This window comes from Lepidochelys kempii, chromosome 13 (genome assembly GCF_965140265.1).
Source record: "Lepidochelys kempii isolate rLepKem1 chromosome 13, rLepKem1.hap2, whole genome shotgun sequence".
Lineage (NCBI taxonomy): Eukaryota > Metazoa > Chordata > Testudines > Cheloniidae > Lepidochelys > Lepidochelys kempii.
Window position 1 is genome coordinate 8202019 of NC_133268.1, and position 17068 is coordinate 8219086.

General features: G+C 52.5%; 1 protein-coding gene across 5 annotated transcripts in view; it reads left to right on the forward strand.

Annotated features, from left to right (window-relative positions):
• The window catches only part of LAMA5 (laminin subunit alpha 5), a 167095-nt gene that overhangs the window by 140024 nt on the left and 10003 nt on the right, over positions 1–17068 (forward strand). For 4 of the 5 annotated variants that reach the window (XM_073309132.1, XM_073309133.1, XM_073309134.1 and 1 more), the window contains 22 exons: positions 344–540; positions 705–821; positions 1203–1357; positions 2262–2403; positions 2937–3039; positions 3238–3351; positions 3610–3789; positions 4241–4383; positions 5665–5850; positions 6651–6787; positions 8742–8895; positions 9664–9797; positions 10002–10164; positions 11079–11210; positions 11667–11818; positions 12554–12686; positions 13465–13605; positions 14418–14548; positions 14656–14823; positions 15058–15190; positions 16019–16176; positions 16653–16842. In XM_073309132.1, the coding sequence (XP_073165233.1) occupies positions 344–540; positions 705–821; positions 1203–1357; positions 2262–2403; positions 2937–3039; positions 3238–3351; positions 3610–3789; positions 4241–4383; positions 5665–5850; positions 6651–6787; positions 8742–8895; positions 9664–9797; positions 10002–10164; positions 11079–11210; positions 11667–11818; positions 12554–12686; positions 13465–13605; positions 14418–14548; positions 14656–14823; positions 15058–15190; positions 16019–16176; positions 16653–16842 (3263 nt within the window). Of the gene's footprint in view, positions 1–343; positions 541–704; positions 822–1202; positions 1358–2261; positions 2404–2936; positions 3040–3237; positions 3352–3609; positions 3790–4240; positions 4384–5664; positions 5851–6650; positions 6788–8741; positions 8896–9663; positions 9798–10001; positions 10165–11078; positions 11211–11666; positions 11819–12553; positions 12687–13464; positions 14048–14417; positions 14549–14655; positions 14824–15057; positions 15191–16018; positions 16177–16652; positions 16843–17068 lie in introns of those variants that run through there. The other variant, XR_012154649.1, reaches the window with a different exon arrangement.

Sequence of the window (17068 nt, forward strand, 5' to 3'; positions counted from 1 at the left end):
GATGGTAATTAACCATTGGAACAACTTACCTCGGGATGTGGTGGATTCTCCATTACTTGGCAGCTTTAAATCAAGAGGGAATGTCTTTGTCTTTCTGAAAGATTTGCTGTAACTCAAACAGAAATTATGGGCTTCATGCAAAAATTACTGGATGAGGTTCTTTGGCTTGTGTGGTCAGAGGAGATAGTGATAATGGTCCCCTTCTAGCCTTAAAATCTGTGCTTTGAGACCAGAATTGGGCCCTAAGCCTTTCGAGCAGTTTCCACTGTGTACTCAGAAAGAACTCTTAAATGTTGGGGAAACAAGAGTTTCCAGGCAATCTCCTTGTGCTCTCTGTCATCAGTGCTCCATCGTGTGAGGAGCGAGCTGTACAGCAAGTGGGAATCCAACCAAGACCTGGTGAAGAGCATCAAAGACTTACTGGCTCAATATAGCTCAGAGCTGATGGATCTCCGAGATGCTCTCAATGAGGCTGTGAATAAAACTAGGCAGACAGAGGACTTGAACAGCCTAAATCGGAACAACCTTGAGGAGATCCAGGTACAAAGAGGGGTTTATTTGCATATAGGAATGCAAAGGAGCTGATGCCATTGGGTTGACGTGCATGGCTTTGGCGGCGGCTAAGAAATGTCTAGTATAATCTAGGTCTTGTCTGTTGCTTGATCCTGTAGCTCCTAACTAACGCTATCCATCTGTGTCTCAAGCGAAAGAGTGAGGAGTTGCAGAAGCAGTACGGGGTGGTGCAGGACACTCTGCAGATGGCTGAGGACTCCCTGGTCCAGGTCTCGGATCTTCTACAGATAATAGAGAATGCAAAGGAGGTGAGTGATGAAAACACTCAGGCTTGTCTGGTGGATTCTGGGTTGAGGTGTGTCAGATGGGCTAAAGTGTGCCACCAATATCAAGAGGGACAAGGCAGTGAGGGTGGGGAAGGGTGTTGGTGGAGTTGGCAATAGCTGTGGGGAAGGGTGGAGGAAGAATGGTGGTGTGGATGAAGGGCATGGTGCTAGCAATGGAAAATCAGCCATGTGCTGGTCACCTGCCAGCCCCCCGGAATGTGTCTCTCCCTTCTGGGTGTGTGCCCAGCTTCTGGGTGTGTGTTCCAGGTGTGTGTCCACCTTCTGGGTGTGTGTCCAGTGTCCTCCAGAAGTGAGGAGCTGGCAAGGTTGGTGAATGCCCCTTGTGGGCGTGTCCTTCTGCAGGAGTACGAGAAGCTAGCTGCCCGGCTGGATGGAGCCAGGTACCCCCTGACAGAGCGGGTGAAGAAGTTTTCTCCCGCCAGCAGTAAGATCCCAGTCGTCGAAGCCGCTGAGGAGCACGCTAGGCTCCTGGATGAACTCGCTCGGAACCTTTCCAGGTAACATCCCTCGCTGCCCCAGCTTCACCCCGGCCTGTGTGGGCCCGGAACTCTCGTAGTCTGCTCCACTTCTCCTTCCTGCCTGGATCAAGGATGCTGAGCCAGCCATCGGGTAACTCCACTGACTCTGCTCAGCATCCTGCTGTCCAGCACATTTGCTAGAGGGACTCCGGCTGCTTGTGTAAACAAGTGGTGATGTGTGGTCGATGGGCCTCTCCGGGGCACTTGGAGGGATCTGAAGATCGCTGAAGTCCCTGCTTTGAAATTCATCTTGGGATAATGTTTACATGTAAGAATTGATGGATTACCTGTAGCCCAGCACTCGCCAACATCCCTCTGGTAGCAAGCCAGTGTGTGATGGAGAAGGTATATGGGTAAGGACAGTGCTGGTACAGGATGTGGCGGTGACACCCATTAATGGGACGAATTTGAGTCTAGAACACGTCACGTCTTCAGGATGTGATCAGGTGACCTCAGACCCAATCGATGTCCGAATGCTGCTTGTCATTCATTATTAGTGCTGTTTCATTGGTTCTCTATCTCTTCCACTCTGCACAGCAATAAGCAGAAGAGTGATCCTCCCTCACTCCCACCCCACTGTTTCCTGCCATGGATCATGGAAGGGCTTCTCTCTCAGAGCTGGTGTCAGCACTGACGGGGATTCAAAATGGACTGGGCACTGCAGATCTCTGGACCCAGGAGTGGGGCGGACGGGAGCGGGAAATTTGGACCCCAGGATGGGGAAGCCAGTTGTGAGTGCATGCTGCTGTGAAAACCCCACATACAGGGGGTCTCCAAGTGGGGAGCCCAGGAGAGTGATGTGTGTTGCCTGTGCCTGGATCTGGCCCCTGGTGCTCTGCTGGGCTTCTGGCAGTGAACTTTATTTATTTGTCTTCAAATGCAGCAGTATCCAGGGCGCAAACCAGGATGGGTTTATCCAGCGAGCAATCAATGCCTCCAACGCATATGCCAGCATCATCAAGGCTGTGAAGAATGCTGAGAGGGCAGCCAAAGACGCCGATGAGGCAGCCGGTGAAGCTTTGACAGTATGCAATTTCCCTTCAGGGCCACACACACCATTGCAAAATCCTGGCTCCAATAAGCTGGCCCAGTGCCCTTTGCTTCCCTGGCCACACTGCAGCTCTTTCTGCTGATATACGACACTCCTGTCACCCCTTCCATCTGAGATCTTGGTGCTTTGCAAACACTAATGGGCTCAGCCTGACCTTACTGCAGTGAGACAGCTGTTGCTATCTCTACCTTGCCAGATGGGGAAACTGAGGCAGTGAGCCGTTAAGTGATGTGCCTTAATGACTTTGGCATCTGGTGTCTCAATTTCTCTTCTCTGTTACCCCTCCCCATGCATACGCACAAACACACGCCTCTTCCCAGCAAAACGCTTGCCTGAAGGTGGTGCAGATGCTTTCTGACCAACATTGGCTATTTGCCTATCATTTAGCCTTTGCTGAGACTGGGGAATGGGGACTTGAAGTCCTCTTCCAACTCTAGGGCTCAGCTGCTGAACCGCTTTGTGCCAGGCTCCCGACAGTTAGTGAGGAGGTGTCCTGTGTGTTTGTAGAGTGTTGTATCGGGAGATCTTGGTACCCTATCTAAAGAGCTGAAGACGAACAGCAGTGCCCTGGAGCAAGCCGTGAAGAGGGAGCAGAGGAAACTCAATGAGGGTAAGAGAGGGGCCAGCAGTGGACACAAGTGTTCCAGGGAAATTGTTCTGTGTGGGAAAGATAGAAAGCACTCTGTGTGTCTGTGTGGGGGTGGGGACGGAGGGGAGGGGGTTTTGGGTGGAAGTGATGGTGTGTGATGCGCTTTGGAGGAGTGATAGATGTACAAACACCTAACGTGTTATATACATCTAATTCCAGTTATTAAAGGGACATTGCAGGCAGTCAAGGACAAACTGACCGATCTCCGAGAGAAGAAGGAGCAGCTCCTGAACCAGCTGCGATCTGTACAGAACATGCTGGACAAGGACCAAGGTTTGTCTGTAGGCAGTTTCTTCTAGACAAGAGCTCTGCACATCACAAGAGTAAAGCTTGCTGTAGTCTCTTCTAACCCACAGGGCAGTCTATGATCATGGTAGGTAGCCAGTGGTTTGCCCATCCAGTGACCTTGCAGGTATATACCAGACCCTATATATTGGTTAAGTTTTTCTGACTCCAGCCGTAAGCTAGTAGCTCTGCCCTCCCTCATGCTCTTTGCTGAGTTTACGAGACTTGTCTCCTTTCCTCTCAAAGATAACACCACGGCAATTATTCAGAATGCCAAGGCTGCAGCTGCAGCAGCCAACGACACGGTTGCCAGGGTGGAAGATGCATTGAGCAACATGAAGAAGAACCTGGATGAGTGGAAAGACCAGTATGGAGGCCTTAAAAATGAAGAGTTAAACCAGGCAGTTCAAGACGCCAAGAAGTCTGGTATGTAAAGAGGGGGGTTAGCAGTGGAAAGTGTGCTGGAGATAAGGGACAGGGACACTGCTGTCATCATGAAGCACTTCACTGTGGTATCTAAGTGCTGCTCTGTCTCTGTTGTTCCCTGCTGACAAGTTTAAAGGGAGGCTGTTGTGTGTCCCCCTATTATTTCCTATCTTTGCAAAGTCCAGGTCATCCACTGGGGCAGGCTGTGGATGTTCTTACAAAGTGCTTGGATGCACTTTTCAGCTGTGTTTTTAAAAGCCACTTTTGTTAATGCTGCCAGCAAGTCCTGCAAGAGAGGTGTGCACATCAGCCGCTGCTTCACTCCCTGTGATGGCTGCGCTGTGTCTGTTTCTTTGGCTTGCGCCCCCTGATAGCTGAGTGTTGGATCCCTTTCCACCCCGCTGATCATTATCCCCTGCTCCCCTTTGCCTCCCTGAAACACGCCCGCCAGTGTCGAACCTGGAAAGCACCATTCCGCTGCTGCTGGGGAAGCTGAGTGGCCTGGAGAGCAGGAGGAATAAGAACTCCACTGTGTCCGAGAACATCGTGCGAATCCGCCAGCTGATCACGCAGGCCAGAAATGCTGCTAGCAAGGTAGGGGCTTGCGGGAGAGGGCTGTATATGTGAGAGTGCTGGCCTGCGGCGGCTCTAAAGGTGAACCCCTCGTGGCTCTAATTAGCACAGGCAGGCACTGAACAAACCTCCCTTAGGCTGCTTTCTGCAAGGCTTCATGGGAGCCCCTGAGTTTGGTTTGGGTCTTGATTGGCCAAAATAGGTTGACTGATTTTGTAGGAAGGCAAAGCATGCTGAAACTTTGTTCCTCTTTTGGCATCACGTAGGGCAGTTTTAAAAACTGATTTTCAAGGCTGTGGAAATGGGGGTTGAGCAGGGATTGCTCTGAAGTCCAGATATTGGGGGGGATCCATTTGAGGGGGTAGGGAAGAATGATTCAGAGTCTTGATTGTACACTTTGTGCTCTCCCCGGGCCCCTCCAAATCTGCAGCAGGCTCCACATGGTCTTTATGGATCTCCCCTTCAGAGCCTCCATAAAAGTACTTTGTCATGGTTAAATCTTGGCTTTCTAAGTACAGCTGGGCAAAAGATTTCAGGCAAAGCGCTTTTTTTTTTATTTGCCAAACAATACAGATTCAGGTCGACTGAAACATTTTGCGAACTTGTCAAATTCACTGATCTAGTTCTGGGCCAAAGAGAAACAAACAAAAACAATCCCTCCAAAATCAAAATGTTTCATTTTGACAGTTTTGAAAGAAAACATTTCAATTTTTTTGTCTGACATTTGCATCAAAAAATCTCAAATGATTTTTAAATAAAATTTAAAAAGAAAAGTTTTGTTCTAATCTACATACAGGGGTCTTTTTCAACTTTTTGGTTCACCCAAAAATTCAACAATTTTTAGTTTTAGGTTGACTCAAAGTGAATTTTTTTTTCTTGATCTGTTCTGCAAGTGAACCAAAAAAATCACCTGCCCTCTGCATCTAAGCATCAGTCTACAGTGCAAGAAAAGACCCGCGGTTGGCCCGGGCTCGCGCTGAGGGGGGCTGTAAAATTGCAGTGTAGATGTTTGGGCTCGGGCTGGAGCCCAGCGTTTGAGACCCCGCAAGGAGGAAGGGTCTCAGAGCGCAGGCTCTCACCTGCCCATCTCCACTGAAGTTTTCAGCCCTGCTCCATGAGGCCCGCAAGCCCAAGTCAGCTGACCTGGGCTCTGAGACTTGATGCTGCAGGTTTTTCATTGCAGTGCAGACGTACCCTAAACGTGACTCTGCCTGGACCGGTAGCAAATACTGCCATCGTAAATGAGGAGTCAGGCTGCATGAGCTGCTTCTGTCAGCCTGGCTTTGATTTCTCCACCTCTAGGTGAAGGTACCAGTGAAGTTCAACGGCACCTCGGGCATCCAGGTCCGGACTCCCAGCGACCTGCAGGATTTGGCCGCCTACACCTCCCTCAAGTTCTACATCCAGAACCCGGAGCCCAAACCCAGGCAGCGGCGTCAGGATGGGGCCGACACGGGACAGTTTGTCTTGTACCTGGGCAATAAAGAGGTAAGAGCTGCCCGTCCAAACACAGGAGTGGGAGAGGGACCTGTGCAGCAGGCAGAGCTTGGGCTGAGTGATCCAGATGGGGAACAAGTGTGCGATGGATGGCCGTGCAGAGCTCTGGATGGGGTGCGAAAGTCTCGTATCAGGAAGGTCTTATATGCTGCATTCAGCCAGTGAATATCTAAGCCAGCTGTCTCCGTTCACCCAGCTTCTCCCTACTGCTTGTAAAGGTTTCAGGCACTGATAGTGGGAGCAGGGTGCCCACTGTTACTGTCAAACATTATTGAATTCAAACTGAGAGGAGAGGGGACAAAGCCCTCCTCAGGGCAGAGCACGGGGGCTGCTGTCCCCTCACAGAGGCCCTGGCAGAGTATGGTAGGAGACAGCAATCGCCTGGGCCACGCCGCCCCCAGGGCTAGATGCTGCTCATTTACAGGAGAGCCACTGGACTGTGTGTGAAGGTAACAGTGAGCCTCCAGCCCACGCACGTTCCCACTGCGACGTGAACACCACATTGCTTTGATCCTAGCCCTTGCAATGGCGCATCCCTCTGATGTGCAGGTGCTGGGCTCTGCATGCACTTGAGTGTTTGTTTTTTGAGGGGTGAGAGTATCTGGTTTGTATGTTGTGTCCTTTGGTTGGAGCTAGGCCTCCAATAATCCCCTGGAAGACTTTGCACTCAGCTGTAAAACTCCTGAGAGCTGACTTGCCCCTAGAGCATCACTTTAAACTCCCTCAGTGATTTCCCCTTTTTTGGATGGGTTCGCTGCAAACCCTTTGGATTGTTTGCTCTGTGCATTCAGGCCAAAGGAGACTACATGGGTATCGTGCTCAAAGACCGCAAGGTGCAGTGGATCTATAAACTTGGGGACGAAGAACCTACCTATTTAACAGTTGATGAAGAGATCGGAGAGCAGTTTGCTGCAATCAGCATCAACAGGTACAAAATCCACACAAGCCACTCGCATAGCCGGCTGAGCTAGAGGAAAAACTAAAGCAGCAGAGGGAGACTTTGCAAAGTGGAAGTGAGAGGGCGAGAGAGAGTAATTTTGCATTCGCATCTGTGACAGTTCTCGAAGTGAATCACCTTGTTACCCGCTCGGCCATCCTGGGCTCCAGCAAGAGGGACACTTCCTAGTGCTTAACTGGGTGCCAACTCCCTGACACCTCCTGTCTGTTGGCCACCCAAACAATCTTCCAACTATGCCAGCCTTTACTTTGCCTTCCAGGTTAACAATAGGTGCACCCCAGTCCCTGAGCCCCTTTGACGTGTTCCTCTGTAGTCCAGTCCCTTCTCCACTGAACACACTCAGAAATACCACTGAACAGCGTACACACCAGCTTGTATGATTCAGCTCAGGATCAACCCCATGTACAGCCCCACAACACTGAGATATATTTGTAGTGAAAACAGGAATAAGTTTATTAACCGAGATTCAAATATTCCAGTGAGGAAGGATAATGGAAACAGAAGTGTTACATGTAAAACAAAATCAACACACTCTTTCTAGAGACTAAATTTAACTTAACAGGTTAACCTCCTGTCTAAAGCAGTCTTCATCCCACCCAAAGCCTTGTGCAGCGTTTCCAACCAAGGCTGGTTGTGGTCCCATTTTAATAAATGTAAATGCACTGTCTGTTTACTTCCTAGGTGCAGGATAAGAGGGTGTTCTCCTTTTCCCCCAGTTATAATCCAGTAAACCTTGGAAGTGCACCCCAAGAAAAGGCTCTCTTCTCCCTACTGTTCTTCTCTTCCTGTTAAATCTCAGTCTTTCATCTGCATTTAGCTCAGGCTGGGGATTGGGAATGAGGCAATACTCGGTTTACATTTCGATGAATAGATGGGTAAACATCTCTGGTCTGACGGGACACCAGTTTCTCACCTCTGGTTGGTGACAGCCTGTCACAGTACATATACACAACTCCTTAAGTATCATCCACACATTCATGTCGCAACAGTTATGGGGATCAGTATGATACAAGCTTTTATTAGAGACCTCACATGGCCCTCTTTGGTGAACTAGAATGTATGAGCTGGACTCGGCAGATACCTGTAACCTCTCTGCGTCTTCTCTGTGCCCCTTTGCCGGCGGACATTAGGAAGTTTTGGGTCACAGTATCTTTCACCCTTACAGTCACACATTACTTAAACTTCTCCTCTCCCTGGTGAGATGAGTAAAGGATACCGCAGGGCTCCCTTCACTAAAACGCAGCCATCTCCAGGGCGAAATGCAGCAGCTGGTTAGCAGCGTGCAGGAAGAGAAGAACAACCCCACATCCAGTGGACACAGAAGAAATGTTGGTGTGTGGCATGTAATGCAGAGTCAGGATTTAATCAGAGGGCAGGGTCCCAGTCCACTGTAAGCCTGCAGGTGACACTATTCAGCTACGGCCTAGCAGTGCCATGGGACTTTGAAAGGTGGCCAGGACTTTAGGATAAAATCTCACCCGAAAGAACCAAAATGCAACCCCCCATCTCTCTTCTCCCCCCACGCACACATGCCTAAGGGAGTGCTTGGCACTAATCAGATCCTGCAGGTGCTGGGGAAGGGAGAGCAGAGAAAGGCCTTCCTGGGCAATGAGGCAACTCTTGTGCCTAGCTCCACTACGGGAGTCTGCCTCCCCCAGATGAGCATTTCACCTCATGGGTACAGGCTTTAAAGCCCATTGGAGCTGCTGTGATTTGCTGACTATGCTGAGATGCTCCAATTTAAGTGCACTGCAGTCCCTGGGCTCACCCAGGGAGAATTTAGCCCATTCTCTGCAGGGGGCTCAGTATGGTGAGTCTCATGCTGTCGGATAGAGCTGAGGGGGAGGTTTGGGTGTGGAGAGGGACTCCCCGTCTGCCTGGCTCTCTCGTCCCCTTGTACTGACTGTGTGATCTCGGGGGACAGGATCCTGCAGTATGGACACATGTCTGTGACCGTGGAGAAGCAAACCTTGCATGAGACGAAAGGAGACAGCATAGCCAAAGGAGAGCAGGGGCTGCTCAACCTCGAGCCGCACAACGTGGTCTTCTATGTGGGGGGCTACCCCACCAGCTTCACGGTGAGATGGGCTAATGCAGCAGAGCGGGCGGAGACGGGGTTCCTGGATTCTTTGATCCTCAGTTGACTCCGTTTACACCTGTGGGCACATTTGTGTCTCCACTGGACCAGGATTTGCGATACCACAAAGAGCCTTTTCCCTCTGTTCCTCCCCCTTGCTCCCTGGCTTCACAGGCCTGGGTCTGTGTGGGTTTGTCCCCACTGAGCACTTGTTCCCTGGATCAGACACAGCTCTGGCTCCCTCTCCACCCCTTGTGAGTGGCACAAACCACAGGGGGCTGCGCTCATGTTTGGAAGGTAGCTATCAAATAAATGAACAGAGGTGGCCCTGCTGTACCGTTCTGTCCCGAGCCGCTCTGTGCCTGTCCTCTGCTGTGAAGTCCATCAGATTTCTTTCTCTAAATACAGTTGGATGGGGGGATTCTTTTGGCCAGCCCCTTGTACATGTTCCCCCAGCTGACCAGAAGCACATCTGCCATGGCAGGGCCTCTGGCTTCATCCTTATCACATGACCCAGGTGTTTCCATCTTTTCTGGATAATATTAGAGATAAGGGGTTGTTGAGCTCTCTGCTGAATCTCGGCATTTGTTATAAGCTCATTCCATTTAATACCTAGCATTGTTTGGAGGCATTTGCTTTCTTTGCCTGTTAGTTATTTGGTTCCCCTACATTAAAGTGAGAGCTGAATGCTCAGGAAGGCAGGATCTGCCCCGCTGGATTAAACTAACCCTAAAAACTTGTAGCCGTAGACAGTGACATTCTTCTTCAGCCTCCAGGGACGCTGCGCTACCCCAGCTACCGGGGCTGCATCGAGATGGATACGCTGAATGAGGAGGTGGTGAGTCTATACAACTTCCAGCGCACCTTCCACCTGGACACAGCTGCTGACAAACCCTGTGCAAGGTACAAGAACTCACTGCACTGCCTTCAGCATGGTGGGAACGTCTCCTGCCCCTCCAGAGCTTAGAAGGGTGCCGAGATAGTCACCGGGAAGGGGGTGACTTTCAGTTAAACCTTTGCCTGAGTTTGACTGTAGTAATTTTTGTTAAAAGTTCTTCCCCACCCCTAAAAGCCTGTAACCCCTTTTCTTTCTCTTGCCTTGTTCAGGTCCAAATCCACAGGAGATCCCTGGCTGACAGATGGCTCCTACTTTGATGGTACTGGCTACGCAGAAATCAAATTTGAGAGCCAGATCGGCTCGACCAAGCGCTTTGAACAGGAAATTCGTGTGGTCTCTTACAACGGGATTCTCTTCTTCTTGGAGCATCAGGCAGGTCCCCCTCCCGCATTTGTCCCTTTGTTCATCTCTGGGGGGTTTACATACACTGAGTGAGTCAATGGAACGGGGGTGGGCATCTGAATCTTATTATTCTGTCTAAGGCACGAGCCGATTCACTCTGTAGTCCACATGGTTTAGGAGCCCAGAAATGGTGCTAAAAAGACAAAGCCCTTGCTTGAAGGAGCCTGCAGCTCTGGCAGACGTGACGTCATAGGACAGGCACTCGGCACAAGAAGGTGCAAAAGCACTGCAAGAGGACGAGGGTTTTCACAGGATTCGGAGCGAGGCAAAGGGCTTTTGGGGAGCCGTATGTTCGCAATGTGCTTCAAAAGCCACCGGAGGTTCCAGGCCCAACGCAGCCAGCTGGCAAAGGGGATGTTCTCATTTCAATCATAAAAAAAGCTGCTTTTAGGAGCAGAAAGCCTCTGGGAGCCCTGCCCAGGGAGCACTGAGCCCTGCCGCCCATCTGTGCGCTGTGCTGGACGGACTCCCCTTCTGAAGAGCCGGACCATGTTTCCTCCTAGCCAGAGGTGGGGCTGGCTTTGCCGCTGGGAGGTGGGTGTTGCCAGCCCCGCCTGCCTTTCCGTTCTGTGCTTTGTGGGGACAAGGATTGCTATGTGACGACAAAGTCCCTGAGATTCTGCTGCAGTTGCACAGTTACCTGCCCAACTCCCGACACACCCAAACGGATTTTTGGTGCAGACTCTGGCTATGGTGGTTTTCTCCCACAAATCCCAGGTGCTGAAGGGGAGGCTGGGCTCAGGATCGGGCCCTGGATCATTCCTGTCCTATCCGCAAGGAGTGATGATGGCGCTCTGGTTTCAAACGCTGTGATCCCTTGCTGGGGGAACTGTCACCTCAGTGCACCAAGAGACTGAGTTGGACTTGTCTTACCCTCCCCACAGGGCCAGTTCCTGTGTCTGGCTGTTCGGGATGGAAAGCTGGTGCTTTACTATGACTTCAAGGAGGGCCTTGAGATGGCAGCATCCAGCAGTGACCCCATGTCTCTCACCGTCAGCAGCACCACGAACAAAGCGGTAATTCAGGGCCGGAGATGCTCCACCCCAGGGTTGGTGTTTCCCTGGGCTTCTAGACGAGCGATCTCCGCTTGGGATCTAGAAGTGGGGGGGCCTGGCAGCAGCAGGAGGTGCCTGTCCTGATCTAGCTGGTACCACACCTGGCCGTTTGGAGGAGACCTTCTCAGTTCCACGGTGTCTGCTCGCAGCAGAGCCTGCCGCTTGCTTTTCTCCCTCAGCGCTTCACTATGGAAACCCAAAGCGTAAGCGTGGCACTTGTAGGCACTGTTTCTCCCATGGCGTGAACAGGGCTCCTGGTACATAGATGCTCAGTACAGGACAGACCAAGTCCTGCAGGCGCTGGGACCCTGTCCTGGCGCTGTGGAGCTGACTCATTCTCATGCGCTGCTCCACTGGGGATAAACCCGTACCCCGAGGGTGCAGAAGTTTATTTATCATTTTCCTCTTTGACTCCAGATCCAGATTTTCCTCCTCACCATGAGTTCCAAGAAGCGCATCTTAGTGCGGCTGGAGCGACACACAATCTTCATGGTGGAGCATGAGAACTCCCTGGAGAATGCCGTTTCCTACTACCTGGGGGGCATGCCTGTGCTCCTGCTGCCCGAGAGGTGACAGTCCTAGCCTGCCGGGGGAGAGTCATTGAAGGGGGCAGGGTTGCTTTCTGAAGGGAGGAAAAGGTCTTTCTCCTGATTTGCTTCAGCATCCTTCCGTGAAGATTCATGTGATGGGTACCGTAATCTCCCCTGCCCCCTCCCCAGATACATATAACTGCTCAGCCCCACAGTCTTCGTGTGCTAGCCACTATACCTAGGTGACTGCCTGCCCTGTCCGAGCCGTCAAGCCAGTGCTAAACCCAGGGTTGTGAGTTCAATCCTTGAGGGGGCCATTTAGGGATCTGGGGCAAAAAAAATTGGGGATGGTGCCTGCTTTGAGCAGGGGGTTGGACTAGATGATCTCCTGAGGTCCCTTCCAACTCTGATAGTCTATGAGCTCAGAGATTTGTATTCTCCTCCTGTAAATGAGGCAGAAGTCTCTTCCTGGTAATGGACAGGACCAGGGCTCCTTGCAGAGGGGAAGCAGGTTGAGCTCTTAGTTGCATCCTGTTTATTTCCAGTGACTTAACTTCCCTGTTGCCCTTTGCACGAGGTCATCCATGGACATCTGGTCACCCTACTTGGAGCTGACACATGCTCCAGGCGCCATTTATCTCCCCAGCCCCAGAGTAGAACATTTCCCCTTGGAGCCAGGTCTGTTTGGTCATAGATATCAAGGCCGGAAGGAGCCATTAGTCTGAGCTCCTGCGTGACACAGGCCTGTTAACACAGCCCCTTCCCCCCTTTCAGCTTGAAGGCCATCTTCCCCAAAGGAGGTTCGATCCGGGGCTGCATGAAGGGCCTGAAGGCACTCGGCAAATACGTTGACCTAAAACGCATGAATACAGTTGGAGTGAGCTATGGCTGCACCTCGGACCTCCTGGTAAGTGGGGCACTTCTGTCCTGGTACTGCACTTGGTAATTCTCTCCACTGCCCCTGGGGTCAGGTGCGAGGCAGTCTGCGTCAATGCGTGCTGCCTGACCCTCTGACCCGGTATCTCCAGGAGGAGATACAGCCTGCAGCTGTAGAAAGGATCCAAAGGAAACGCTGCGGAGCCGTGATCTCAGAGCTGTCTGCCTCGCGGCATTAAAGGCCCAATTCTCCTCTCGCTTACATTGCCATAAAACAAGTATCCCACTGAGCGTTCAGTGCAGAGACCCAGCCCGGAGGCGAGTCAGAGCAGCTCTTTGCAGCTAGTACCAGTGCTGAGTAAACCGTTAGGAAACGCATACCGCCATGTGTGACATACACACATCCCCCCCCCCCCCCGTATCTGTGGTACTTGCCTGGCCCCCAGTGTCAGGAACACCACCTCCCAGAATGACGGATGCTATGCAATGGAAGGGTTCCATTGTCAACAGAGCTGTGTCTGCACTGGGGGTTAGGCCGGCATAGCTACGTCGGTGAGAGAGAGAAGGTTCTTCGCACCCCTGACCGGCGTAGCCAAGTCAAATAATGTTTACATGTAGACCAGGCCTGAGCACTGCACAGCCGTTACTGTATTTATCCTCACAACCCCCTTGGGAGGTAGGGCAGTGCTGTTATCCCCATTTTACTGAGTGGGAAACTGAGGCACGGATCAACTTGCTGTGGCTGCCTGGCTCACTTGTAAAATGGGGAAACGCCCTGTCATTGCGTTTTCCTTCTCTGCCTCCTGCAGGTGGCCCGCTCGGTTAAATTCCACGGCCATGGCTACCTGACGCTGTCTCTGAAGAATGTGCCCTCGTTGCAGGACTTCTACACAGGCTTCAGCTTCCGAACGAGCCAGAGCAACGGCCTGCTGTACTCCCACAGCACAGCGGTAGGACTGCAGTGCACTTCTGCTGCCCCCCGCCCCCCATCACAGTGCGGCCTGTGCTTCACCTCGAAGGGGGCTGCACGTTTCTGAGCCCCGAGCTGCTTCTGTTTGAGGCTGTGGTTCAGCTGGCTCTTGCAAGCAGGGTTCATTGAGCAGGGCTGAGGAGGGGAGGGGGATGCTCTTGTGACAACAAAGCCTTCGGCATCCTGCTCACCCCAAAAGCCCCACCCTCAGCCCCAATTGCTGCCTCACCGGAGAGGCGTGACTGTAACAGGAATCCCAGCAGGGAGCAGGTGAGCTCTTGCATGAGTTCAAAGGTCTTTGGCTGGTAGTAACAGCTGAAGCAGGGAGTTCAGAATGGCGGATCATGTGAGCCGTATCTCCTGGGTGTACGGCAGGAGGTTTCTATTACTCTCTCAAAGAAAGGGAGGAGTTTGTTCCAGTGGTGAGTGAACAGTAAAGGGAAGGGGGCGGGGAAGGGTCTCTGTTTAGAAACGCAATGTTAGTAGATCCTCTCTTGCCCCTTCCCGGTGCATCTTTTGGAGCCGCAAAATCCTCTCCAATCCCTTAGCATGGAAAGCTGGATTCTGGCACTTCTCCTGGAAATAGATCTCCCCAGGCATGAGGAACCCTCACTTCCCATTCCGCCTGGGGCCACGTCTTCCTGACTTGCTGTGACATCACCCTGATAACTCTGAGCCTGGCTGGGTGTCCTGGGAGGGAAGTCACGCCAGGAGGGCAAATGGCCGTTGGTTTCCTTGTAGTCGTTCGGCTATGCCCAGCTCTTGTGCGAGGGGTTATTTTTACCTTTTCAGGAAGGGAGTTGTCAGGTGTCTCTGAAGAATGGCCGAGTAGCCGTGACAGTTCTGAAAACTGAACTCACCACAAAACATGCCTACGCGGATGATGCCAGCCACTACGTCGCCATCTACAGCGACGCCACGGGGTACGTTCCAGTCATCCGGTAGAGCAGCACTCTCGCCGCTGGTAGGCATTGCCTCGTCGCAGGGGGCACCTGGGCCGAACGAATCACTAGTCATGCTCCCATTGCAGGGTTCGGCTTTACATAGATGACCAGCTCCAAGGGCCCAAGCAAGGGGCCCATCGCTACAGGAGGCATAGGCGCCAGGAGGAGCAGATGCTGTTTCAACTGGGCGGTTTGCCAGGGGCTGGCGCTCTTAGCAACCTGACGGGCTGCATCGGGAATGTCTTTGTGAAGCGGTGAGTGCGGTGTGCTGCCAGGGTTGGTTAATTTGCACCTTTGGTCCCTTCCCCTCCCAAATCAATCTGCTCATTTAGCCTTTCCCCCAGTCCGTCTGTAACCCTGGTTCCCCCTGCGCCTTCCTGATGTGCTGAGGTGCCTGACGCACCTGGCGTTTGCTCACCTGCTCTGGATGTGCCACCCCGGGGCTCCCCCACAGTAATGGATGGAGACCTGTTTCCTTTGTGCAATAGGAAGTTGGACCCGCAGATGGTTGTGGACCTGCAGCAGAACACAGAGAGCTTCAACGTGACCATGAGCTGCCCATGGGACCAGCAGCCGCAGCAGTTGAGAGTGTCTCTGAAGGAGGACAGGCGGAAACTAAAGGTGTTGGATTCTCTTTCCACTCTTCAGCTCCCATCTCCTAGCCGAGCTGTGGACTGGTGGCTTAAGGGTGCAGTCAGTTGATGGCTGGAAATGGGGCAGGGCCGGGGATAGGGAACCTCCCAACTCCTGCCTGCCATTGTAGTTGTGGTTCCTGTGGGTGAAACATGACGCCGTACTCTGAGCTGACATTAACCGCCTGGGTGTGGACAGCAGAGGAGCTGCCTTGGAGCTGCACTCCCCGACCCATTCAGTCCATCTCCGCTCTTCCTTGCTCCTGGCTTTGTCCTCCAGCCCCGGGCACTGCACCCCCTGGCACTTGGGCTGCATGACGACTGGTGGGGCTCTGCATTCCCAGGAGCCCACTCTGCCTTCCCAGGCCCCAGTGTGTCCCATGGTCACCCAATGAGGGACACTGGTGTGGGGGACACTTCCAACTGGTCTGGGACTGTGCCCTGCAGAGTCAGTGCCACTCCGGGATTGGTGATTCTGTGTTCCCCAGGGGGACGCTCCCCAGCTGTGAGTTGGGTGGCAGCAGTTTTAGGAAAGGGAGAGGGGGTAATTTGGGGTCTGCTATGAAGAGGCAGTAGAGAGACACTCAATGCACCTTTGGGCAAAACAGAAAAAAGCAAACCAGCTCTTCCCTCTGTGAGCCCAGATAATCCTGAGCAGGGGTGGCTTTGGCCTATATGGGCACTAGATACAATGGTGGCAGGCACAGGGTCAATGCATTGGTCTTGTGTGTGTTGGCAGACAGTGCCCAAGTCCTCCACAATGCAGCCGTAGCTTTTCTTACCCAGACCCTTTCTTTTCCAAATTGTTCTCTTGTAGGTGCCAAGCAAGGCTGCATTGAAAGACCGCAGGCATTACCAGGACAGGACCTGCCAGTTACCCAGGCACCCCAAAGCTGCTAAAGGTGCCTTCCGGTTTGGAGGATCCTCCACGAGCCGTGTGGAATTCGATGACATCCCAGCGTCCTTCCGCGAAAGGTGAGTGTGCTGTGTCTGCCCTGTCTCCGTACACCCAAACCCTGCTCTACCACCCGTTGCGGAGGAGCACGGGCTGGTGATGAAGACACCAGGCTAGGAGTCAGGAGTTCTGGGGGCTGGCCCTGGGTCTGCCATAGACTCCCTGATGGGAATCAGTGGCAAGTCACTTTGGCCCAGATTGTTAAAGGTATTTAGGGGCCTAGGCACTTTTGAAAATGGCACTCGACAGTGGCACCCATCTGCGTCTTTAGGCACCTAAATCCCTTTAATAATCGGGCCCTTAAACTCTCTGTGCCTCAGTTCTCTTGATAACCGGGATAATTCTTAACCCGCTCTGTGGGGTGTGTGAGGGTCGGGAAGCTCCTGGCAATCTCAGTTGGAAGGTGCTGTAGCAGGGGGCATGTTGGTGGTAAGCTCTCGTTGCAGAGGTGGGGTGGGGGGGACTGTGTCCCTGAACAGCCCCTCTTGTTCTGCAGGTCCCACTTCTCCATGGACGTCAGGCTGAACTCATCCAGTGGGCTGCTGTTCTACGTAGCCAGCAAACTGCAGGGCTCCTTCATGGCCCTCTTCGTCTCCAGTGGCCGCTTCGTGTTCCTGGCAGATCTCAATGGGAATAAACTGAGAATCCGGAGCAAAGACAAGTACCATGACGGCAGGTGGCACACAGTAAGCAGAGGGACAGCTGGGCTGGTACTTGGGAGGGCGAAATGCATGGCACGCAAAGCTCCCTTTTCTAGCCCTAAACTTTTCACTTGTTGCCCATTCTGCATCTCGGAGCAGTGCCACGGAGGGGCAGGAATTCCACCCACGATAGGGTGGCCAGCAGGGAACGTATTTGTGGCAGCTTCTTTTTCTTGCGTTGTTGAAGCTAATGTTCTTTTTCAGGTGGCAG